At 41.8% G+C, this 11342-nt stretch overlaps 1 protein-coding gene across 1 annotated transcript in view; it reads left to right on the plus strand.

The window, feature by feature from the left end:
• Positions 1 to 11342, plus strand: part of LOC122561234 — a 322916-nt gene that overhangs the window by 243142 nt on the left and 68432 nt on the right. The window contains exon 16 of the mRNA XM_043712844.1: positions 2140 to 2359. Coding sequence (XP_043568779.1) covers positions 2140 to 2359 — 220 coding nt within the window. The remainder of the gene's footprint in view (positions 1 to 2139; positions 2360 to 11342) is intronic.

Here is an 11342-nt window from a genome sequence, read left to right on the forward strand (position 1 = left end):
TCAAATATTTGATCTTATTGTTCACCAGTATGATGTGCTTCCTGTTTTGCTTCCTGCACTACATTCGCTTCCCCAGAACCTTACCAGTTTTCCTTTTTTTAAATCAGCAGCTTTCTCAACCAGTGCTCTTCTGACAGAGTGACTGTTTGCTTGTGGTATGAGATGATGGTTCTGGGTGTCCTATATTGTTTGCACGAGGAACCTTGGTCATGAATGCTGGCAGGCTGTTTAACAGCTGGGGCCTTCTCCTAAGTCCACACATGTACTTCCATCAAAGTTTCCTGCAGTGCTACTGGGTATGGAAACCTGGCTGATTTTGTCTTCCATGTCCATGGGGACTGAGGGCATTACACCTGACCTGCAACCAGGGTTCTACTTATTAAATTGCCATCTTACTTTCTCCCTTCCTGTCAAGATATCTTTGTGTTTGCACAAATCTCTAGCACATACTACATATCTTGCACTGTTTTACAATAACATTCCTGCTGTACCTTCATGCTTCTTTTTAAATTTACTTCTTCCAGGTGTCTTTGAAATCTGTTTCTTATGAAGGTGCACATTGCAGAATCATGCATTTTTAGTAAGTATATGTTACATTGAAAAATAGGCATTACTCATATTTCCTTGTAAAATAATGTATTTGGTCCGTTGCCTACAATAGACTTGATACCTCCATGCAAAAAGGAAAACAAATGATTTTGCTAATAGCCTTGTAGCATTGAAGAAAAAATGTACAAAAACAATGAGAATATTTTGCTGCAGCTAAGAAAAACAGAATCAGCCTTTAAGCATATTTTAAACATAATCTATTTATGTTATATCCTTTTATAGCCAATCAAAAGTTTAAAACAAATACATCATATAAGATGACATATGCATTGTAAAAATGAACTATTATTTTTGTAGCTCTGGGAAAAATACATTCTAGTGATCAAACAGAGATCCCTGATGATCCATTAAGGCCACCCAAATAATTAGCATTGTGTGTTTGAACATTTTGAAATATTATACAATAGACCTGCCTGAAATGTTGTTGATCAAACACTGCGCAAGACAATTGCTTATAGTTACACTTCCTTCGAGTACCATTTTAAGCAGTTGTTCAGACTTCCAGAATGGTGAGCAGTCAGCAAGTAAATAAATGAGTGTTCCATGCTAATGGGGCAGTGCCTTTTCCCAACCCCCATGCTATGGCAAATGTCTTTCTTCACAAATTGGTGGATGATTTGCACATGATGGCTCTTGTTAGAATGCTTTATTACTTCCAGTTTAAAAACAGTAATTAGAGTCACCATTGTTCTGTGAAAGCTAGCATTTTTAGTTGTAGGTTTGACTGAGATGTCAAAGTTGCTATTCGTTTTTTTTAAAATTGCACTTAGAACCTTTTGGCTACTGATCTACTAGCTGATGCTTTTTCCTGCCAGTGAATGTATTTTTTATCGTCAGCTTTCCCCATACAAGTCAAAAAAAACCCTTTGCATACAATAGAGAATTAATCGTTTTATTTCAGAACAGGTCAAGTGTGAGACCTACTCGTAGGTAGCAGGTGAACAGTTCTCATCCAATGTTCACGCAATAAGTCAAAGGCAAGGTGTGCACTAGAGCAGGAAACAATTTCATCGTGTTTCATATTTAGCCTTAAGGCATACAACTTGTCCAGAGGTGCCTACAGGGAAAGAAGGAGTTAATTAAATTATGATATGCTTAGTTTTGAATCCTGTCGTGGGCCTGTCAGGTAATAGGCAACATGCCTGAACTTGAGGCAGGAAATCAACTGTGCATTAGCTGCGTTTTGTGGGGAGGCATATTACGATGTGCAATTGAGTTGGCAACTCTTTAGAGAATACAGAGATAGTTCCTACAGGTTTTGAAGCTCCATTTGATAGCATGACGTCTCGATAGGTGAAATATGATCATGTTGTAAAGTAAGTGAAAAATTATTGGATGATATTTGTGCTACATTAATTGATGTTTGATTGAAATACGAATTACGAATGGATTTTGATTATGTAATAGAATCTAGGACATCTGAAAAAAGTAGCTTGATTCATTTTTTTTTTCTGATTTAAATTTGAAAAGCTAATACCGTTTGACTAATTTAAGTTAACCTTTCATTTCCTTCTTTCTCCCACATGCAAGAGAGCATGTAGCTGTCCCAGCCTGTGATACAGTAACTGCCACAGTGCCTGAATCATATGCCGTCAGTCAATTCTTGCTGGATTCCTCAAGCACAGTCTCTGTAGAACAGTCTAACAAATCAAAAGATGACACGACACAACGACCATCAGCCCCTGGAGCTTGTAAACTCCGGTTGCCACAGGCAGAGAGCAGCTGGCAGAGGGAAGAGAAAAATGCTCTGGTGAGTAAATCATTGTTAAATAGCATCAACGGATGTTTCAGCAATCAAATCTGCCAATGAGTAAATACTTATGGGTGAACACCTGGTTTTTGTACTGAAAAGGTCACCTGCCATTGGCACAGTTGATACAAACCAAAGCTTATAAAAGTTTACACACTCAGTGAACAAGTATGAGAATCTTCTATACAGATGAGTTTGGAATTTATTGTCATTGTCATTGTATTCTCATAGAATCACAGAGTCATACAGCATGAAAACAGGCCCTTTGGTTCAACCAGTCCATGCCAAACATAATCATAAACTAAACTAGTCCGACTCCCTCCCTGCTCCTGGCCCATATCCCTCCAAATCTTTTCTATTCATGTATCTATCCAAATGTGTTTTAAACGTTGAAATTGTACCTGCAACCACCACTTCCTCAGGAAGTTCATTCCACACATAAACCACTCTGCATAAAAAAAAATTGCCTTTTATGTCTTTTTTAAATCTTTCCCCTCTCACCTTAAAAACATGCCTCCTAGTCTTGAAACTCCCCATCTTAGGAAAAGGACAACTACAATTGATTCTATCTATAATTATTACTTTATAATCTTCCGTCAGGTCACCTCTCAACCTCCTACGCTCTTGTGAAAAAGTTCCAGCCTATCCAACCTTCCTTTATAACTCAAACCTTCCATGCCTGGCAACATCCTGGTGAACCCTTTCCAGTTTGATAACATCTTTCCTATAACTGGCCAACCAAAACTGGACATAGTAGTCCAGAAGAGACCTCATCAATATCCTGTACAACCTCAAGATGATTTCTCAACTCCTTTAATTAAAGGACTGAGCAATACAGACAAGCATGCTAAGCGCCTTTTTAACCACCATGTATTTAAGTGATGCAAACTTCAAAGAATTATGTACATGAACTGCTTGGTCCCTCTGTTCCACAACACTACCCAAGGCCCTACCATCAATTGTATAAGTCCTGCCTTGTTTGTTTTACTAAAATGCAGTGCATCACATTTATCCAGATTGAACTCCATCTACCATTTCTCAGCCCATTGACCCATTTGATCAAGATCTGTTTTCCTATCATTGCCCAAAGACACTGACTATTTGCCCCTCACAACTACACCCAGCTATTATGTTCCAATTGCTAAATCAGACTTCAACAGAAAGAGATCAGATTCCTTTCTGGATACTTTTTAAACAACCTATTCAGAATTTTATTGCACATTGTAGAGACTTGAACCCAGGCTTCGTGGGTCAGAGGTATGGACACTACCACTGCACCACGAGCAATTAACAATTATTTTCTAGCCTGTGATCATCACACCAGATACTGCCTTTTCCCATTGAACCTTTGACAGAACTTTGATGCATAGTGCATTACGTGTATATTATTCAAAGATAATGTACAAATTTAACACTAAAAGCAAAATAATTTTATGGATGACATGATTACTGAGGATGAATTTGAATGAAAGCCCTGCTGTGATCTGATATATTTAAAAACAATGTGATATACCTGTAAATTGTAACTGGATAGATATTTCAGGGAAAAAATATCTCAGTTTTAGTGAAAGGAAAATTATTTCTGAGTGCTTTTGCTGGAGATTCAGTACTAAGGAAATAAGATTTTTTTTCTTAATTTACTACAATAATAATACACTTCTTTTTTAAACACAGCTGTCTTCATGGGTCATCAGACCTTCTTATGTTACCAAAACAGTCACAATGAATCATGTCTCATTTCTAAAATTCAGTCTTCCAAATTAAACAAGAATTTTATAAAATATCATAAGAGCTTTGTACTGTTTTGTTGTATTTGTGTATATCTGTACGTCAACATATGGAAACACAGAGAAACAAACCTAACATTTGTGACTGTACAGGATACTGATGAGGCCACCTTTGGAATAGTGAACTTAATTCTGGTCTCCTTGCTAAAGGAACGATGTGTGAAACTTCAAAGATTTCAGAAAAGATTTACAAGGATGTTGCCAGGGTTGGAGGCTTTGAATGATAGGGAGAGGCTAAATAGGGTGGGGATATTTTCCCTGGAATGTAAGAGGCTGAAACTTTATAGTGGTTTATAAAATCATGAGGGGCATGGTTAGGATGAATAGTCAAAGCCTTTTCCTCAGGGTAGGGGAATCCTAAATTAGAGGACATAGGTTTAACATAAAAGAAGCCTAAGGGGCAACTTTTTCACACAGAGGATGGTGCAGCTTGGAATGAGCTGCCTGAGGAAGTGGTGGAGGCTGGTACAATTACAACATTTAAAAGGCATCAGGAATGGGGATATGTATAAGAAGGGTTTAAAGGGATGCTGGCACATGAGACTAGATTAATTTAGGATATCTGGTCGACATGGATGAATTGGACTGAAGAGTATGTTTCCATGCTGTACATCTCTATGGCTCTAACTCTATAACTGCCAAATCTAGTGTTATAGTATTGAAAGAAAATCTGAAACTCTACTGTGTTGTGAATATAGATATTTTCAAATCAACCAGTTCAGAGATGTTATTGACACATCTCTGGAGCAGGTGGGACTTGAACCCAGGCCTCCTGTTTCAGAGGTAATGACACAGCCTCCACACAAGAGCCCTCAATATTGCGAATATACCTGTTTGAAGGTAATAACAAACACTTGAGTGGAGTATTGAATAGTCTGATATCGATTACTGCCAATTTCATTCTGTATGAGCAGCTGTGAATTTGACCAAGATTATTTGGAAATAAATGAAGTCTGAGATAACTTAATTGAGATTCTCTAGTTCCTGACAGTATTTAACAGAGCTAATTTAAGAAAGTTGTTCAAGAGGGTTAAGAGTGAGAGTGCAAACAGCAGAAGTTTAAAACAAAAATATTCGGATCAAATCAGCCTGAACTTCTGAAAGGCAGTTGAATTGTGGAATAGTTGCCAGTGATGTCATGGAGGTAGGCCATAGATATTGATTCAAGCGACAATTAAGCCTATTTTTGGAGACAAGTTGGATTGAGGGACATGGTATAAGACTCGTTAAGTGAAACTAAATTTAATCAAATGGGATCAAGTTTGTTGAAATCTAAGTGGTCTTTTGCTGTCCCTCAGAATTCTGACATCTATCCTCAATGGATGAAAAACATCAGTGGTAAGTGTTAATGTCAGTGTGAGTTTTCATGGTTAGAAGGGACCTGTACAGAAAACAAAATCACCTCCACTAACCAGCATTAGAACAAAGTACCAAAATTAAGTAATTTAATGTAAACAATTATAAATACCATAAATAGCAGTGAATCTACCTGTTATATTTTAAACTGATTTTGCACAAACCAAAAGCAAGGTCAGAACAGTTGACCTGAAGGGAGTCATAGATCCGGAACAGTAGTAGACTCATATAGCACGGAAACAGACCCTTCTGACCAACACGTCCATGCCAACCGAGTTTCCCAAACTAAACTAGTCTGACTTGCATGCATTTGGCCCAAATCCCTCTAAACGTTTCCTCTTCATGTACGGATCCAAATGTCTTTTCAATGTTCTAACTGTACCTGCATCTACCATTTCCCCTGGCAGTTCATTCCACATATGAACTGAAAATGTTACCCCTCGTGTCCCTTTTAAATCTTCTCTCCTCACCTTAAAAATTATGCCCCCTAGTTTTGAACTTCTCCACCTCAGGGAAAAGGCTTTTGCTATTCACCTTATCTCTGCCCCTCATGATCTTATAACTCTTTATAATTCATCCCTCAATCTCCTATACACCTGTGTAAAAAGTCCCAGCCTAACCAGCCTCTCCTTGTAACTCAAACCCTCCATCACTGGCAACATCTTGGTAAATCTTTTCTGAACCCTCTTCAATTTAATTATATCTTTCCTGTAGAGAAAATAGTGGCAATAAATACAAAGAAAAATATAACTAAGGGCATGTGAATAAAGAGCAAATAGATGTGAAAGAGGAAAGTGTAATAGCACCCAGACTGTTGCAGTAAAACGTCCACACTTTGTTTCTAAGGTGACTTTCAGGCAATAAGGCATATGTCCACTTTGTCTTGCACTTGTAATTTTGAGGCCAAAGGGACCAGGTAAATTGGAATATAACTGAATAATGAAGGATTATGAGAAAGATATTGGACTGATTTAACCAAGATTAAATCTTCTTTAAAGTTTAATGAGTTCTCCTTTAAACCTTGTGTCATTTGCATTGACTGTGTATACCAGCAATAAATTAGGCCCAGATATGTTTCATTTGTAATACAAAGCCAAGCTTCTATCAGAGAGTCTTTTAATTGAAATATTTTTGCAGTTAGTTTCCTAAAGTCTACACAGGCACAATCTTTATTATTTCATGGAATTAGAAATGATTATTCGAGTAACTTTACTGATCTCCTACTTGCAGAATTAATCTATACATGAAGAAAGCTCAGTCACATTTTGATTTCCTCCCTTTGATTGCTACAATGCTGGGACTGGGATCATTAAATTTACTTGATTAATTACGGTAGTTAGTTTAGGTGAATAACTAACATGTCTACATCACTTTTGCACATGTATATAGTGGGGCTACAGACAACAAAACAAATATCTGTGTGGATTCATCCCATTAATAGTTTTCCTTTCCTCAGCTGGATAACATGGTGAAAAATAATAAATGTCTCAGGTTTTCAGACAAAGTAAACCAAATGTGCAGTGTGGATCTCTACCTCCAGACTGCGTAAATGAGATCCTTCCATTCTATGCATTTAGGTCTCTCTTTGGTGATTTGGGCACATACCCATACGTCAATGCTGTGTAGAGATGAGGAGTGGCTGCACTGTAGGGAGTGGCACCTTTTGGATGAAACGTAATATTTTAGATTCCTCTTACAATCTTGTGGAATTTGCTGGATATGATAGTGTACTTCTCAATATATTGTACATGATTCCTTAGTACAGTGTGTTGCAAATCAATATGAATCTATGTGAAAGATAAACAGCAGCGATTAAGTGGAAAATTATCTGTAACATGCAAGAATCTTTTCTTTTTTTAACATTATATTGACAAATACTCAAAAATATTGTATAGTTGTAGAAAAAGAACAGGGTCACGGTGACGGGCAATTGGCCTTCTCACCCAACATGACCCCACAGCACCTTCCCCTGCAATTGCAGAAGGTGTAACACCTGCCCATTTACTTCATCCCTCTTCACTATCCAAGATCCAAACACACCTTCCAGGTGAAGCAACACTTTACCTGCACTTCACTCAATCTAGCTTTCTGTATTTGCTGCTCACAATGTGGTCTCCTCTACACTGGGAAACAAAGTGTAGACTGGGGGCTGACTTCACAGGACACCTCCATTTTGTCCATAAAAAAGACCCTGAGCTTCCATTTGAGCGAAAGTGAGGACTGCAGATGCTGGAGATCAGAGTCAAGATTAGAGTGGTGCTGGAAAAGCACAGCAGGTCGGGCAGCATCCGAGGAGCAGGAAAATCGATGTTTTGGGCAGGAGCCCTTCAACAGGAATGAGGCTGGGAGCCTTCAGGGTGGAAAGATAAATGGGAGGGGGGTGTGGCTGGAGAGAAGGTAGCTAAGAATGCAATAAGTAGATGGAGGTGGGGATAAAGGTGATAGGTCGTAGAGGAGAGTGGAGCGGATAGGTGCGAAGGAAGATAGGCAGGTAGGACAGGTCATGAGGATGGTGCTGAGCTGGAAGTTTTGAACTGGAGTAAGGTGACGGGAGGGGAAATGAGGAAACTGGTATTGATGCCCTTGGGGTTGAAGTGCGGAAGATGAGGCATGCTTCCTCCAGGCGTCTAGTGGTGAGGGAGTGGAGATGGAGGAGGCCCAGGACCTGCATATCCTCAGCAGAGTGGGATGAGGATTTGAAATGCTCGGCCTCAGAGTGGTGGGGTTGATTGGTGTGGGTGTCCCGAAGATGTTCCCTAAAACGTTCTGCAAGAAGGCTTCCAGTCTCCCCAATGTAAAGGAGACTGCATCGGGAGCAATGGATACAATAAATGACATTTGTGGACGTACAGATGAAACTTTGATGAATGTGGAAGGCTCCTTTGGGGGCCTTGGATGGAGGAGAGGGGGGAGGTTTGGGTGCAGGTAAAGGAAGGGGAGGGAGATGTCAGAGATGGTCCAGATGAATTTAAGGTCGCGGTGGAATGTGTTGATGAAATTGATGAACTGCTCAACCTCCTCATGGGAGCACGAGATGGCGCTGATGCAGTCATCAATGTAGCGGAGGAAGAGGTGGGGAGTGGTGCTGGTGTAACTATGGAAGATGGACTGTTCTACGTAGCCAACAAAGAGACAGGCATAGCTGGGGCCCATGCGGGTGCCCATGGCTACCCCTTTTGTCCAGACAAAAGGAGGACCAGTTCCACCACAGAACACACCAGATGGCCTCCTTTTTCAAGACCGTAATTTCCTCTCCCACGTGGTCGAAGATGTCCTCCAACGCATCTCGTCCACGTCCCCCACCTCCGCCCTTAAACCCCACCCCTCCAACCACAACAAGGACAGAACCCCCCGGTCCTCACCTTCCACCCCACCAACCTCCGCATAAACTGCATCATCCACCGACATTTCCGCTACCTACAAATGGACCCCACCACCAGGGATATATTTCCCTTCCCACCCCTATCTGCTTTCCACAAAGACTGTTCCCTCTGTGACTACCTAGTCAGGTCCACACCCCCCAACAACCCACCCTCCCCTCCTGGCACCTTCCCCTGCCACCGCAGGAATTGCAAAACCTGCGCCCATACCTCTCCCCTCATCAATTGTCCACATGTTTTCTCACACTGAAGATTCAAACTTAATTTGAACAAGCAATTAAAAACAGCACAGAAAGCTAATTAACCAGAAAAACTGAAAGAACTGTGGACGCTGGAAATCAGAAATTGCTGGAAAAAAACAGCGGGTCTGGCAGCAGCTGCGGAGAGAAAGCAGAGTTAACATTTCAAGTCTAGTGACCCTTCTTCAGAACTAATGGTAGCTTGGAAAAGATTAATATTTATGCAGAAGAAAGGGTGGGGATGGGGGAGAGTAAATGATGGGTGGAGATAGAACCCAAAGAGAGAGAAACACAATTGGATAGATAAAGGAGTGGGTAAAGGTTAGTCTGGGGGATGAATAAACTGCTAATGGGGACTATCAGTAGCTGATAATGGATTGTGTGTGGTAGCAGCCCATGTGATGACAAAGCTTGGTGCGTGGGGGTTGTAGTAAGGACATGGGAAAAGGTGCCTCAAGTCCTAAAATTGTTGGACTCCATATAAAGTCCAGAAGGGCGCAGAGTTCCCAAGCAGTTCATGAGGTACTGTTCTTCCAGCTTGCACTGAGCTTCACTGGAGCACTGCAGCAAGCCTGAGACAGAGACTTTGGCCAGGGAATGGGATGGTATGCAGAAGCGGCAGGCAACTGGAAGCTCAGGGTCAAGGCAGCACAGAGGCTCAGTGGTTAGCACTGCTGCCTCAAACTCCACACGGCAATCCAAGGCTGGAAACGAATTCAGGTCCCTGGCGCTGTGTGGCATTAGTGCAAACCACGGAGTCACTGTGTCACCCTATGGAGTAGTGTGACAGGGAAGTAGGAATATGGAGTGCGCCATTTAGGATTGAGTTGAGGAGAAATATCTTCTCCTAGAGAGTAGTGAGCTTTTGGAATTCTCTGCCACAAAAAGTGGTTGAGACCAAAACATTGAATGTTTTCCAGAAGGAGATAGATATATTTCTTCGGGCTAAAGGGATCAAAAGGGTATGAGATGAAAGTGCAATCAGGTAGAGTTGGATGATCAGCCATAATCATATTCAATTCAAGTTGATATTGGGGCAGAAAATGTGTTGCTGGAAAAGTGCAACAGGTCAGGCAGCATCCAAGGAGCAGGAGATTCGACGTTTCGGGCAAGAGCCCTTCTTCAGGAATGAGGAAAGTGTGCCAAGCAGGCTAAGATAAAAGGTAGGGAGGAGGGACTTGGGGGAGGGGCGTTGGAAATGCGATAGGTGGAAGGAGGTTAAGGTGAGGGTGATAGGCCGGAGTGGGGGTGGGTGCCCGAACGCTTTTTGATAAACGCTTCTGGACTCTTTTTTAAAGATTAGGTGGAACACCTTAAATAAAATTTATGGACAAATTTTTTAATTTTAGTTTCAGTGTGGGGTGTTTCTACAGGCTTCTTAACTAAAGATGGAGGTGCAGGTGAATTTGTGGTGGATATGGAAGGATCCCTTGGGGCCTTGCAGGGAAGTAAGGGGAGAGGTGTGGACGCAAATCTTGCATTTCTTGCGGTTGCAGGGGAAGGTGCTAGGAGTGGAGGTTGGATTGGTGGGGGGTATGGACCTGACGAGGGAGTCACGGAGGGAGTGGTCTTTTCGGAACGCTGATAGGAGAGGAGAGGGAAATATCCCCGGTGGTGGGGTCCATTTGGAGGTGGCAAAAATAACGACGGATGATACGATGTATACGGAGGTTGGTGGGGTGGTAGGTGAGGACCAGTGGGATTCTGTCCTGGTGGCAATTGGAGGGGCAGGGCTCAAGGGCGGAGGAGCGTGAAGTGGAGGAGATGTGATGGAGAGCATCGTTAATCACGTCTGGGGGGGAATTGCGGTCTTTGAAGAAGGAGACCATCTGGGTTGTTTGGTATTGGAACTGGTCCTCCTGGGAGCAGATGCAGCGGAGACGAAGGAATTGGGAATATGGGATGGCATTTTTACAGGGGGCAGGGTGGGAGGAGGTGTAGTCTAGGTAGCTGTGGGAGTCGGTCGGTTTATAATAAATGTCCGTCTTGATTCGGTCACCCGAGATAGAAATGGAGAGGTCGAGGAAGGGGAGGGAGGAGTCTGAGACTGTCCAGGTAAATTTGAGGTCGGGGTGGAAGGTGTTGGTAAAGTGGATGAACTGTTCAACCTCCTCGCGGGAGCACGAGGCAGCACCAATACAGTCATCGATGTAGCGGAGGAAAAGGTGGAAGATGGACTGTTCCACATATCCTACGAAGAGGCAGGCATAGCTGGGGCCCA

The sequence above is a fragment of the Chiloscyllium plagiosum genome, chromosome 22, assembly GCF_004010195.1.
Source record: "Chiloscyllium plagiosum isolate BGI_BamShark_2017 chromosome 22, ASM401019v2, whole genome shotgun sequence".
NCBI lineage: Eukaryota > Metazoa > Chordata > Chondrichthyes > Orectolobiformes > Hemiscylliidae > Chiloscyllium > Chiloscyllium plagiosum.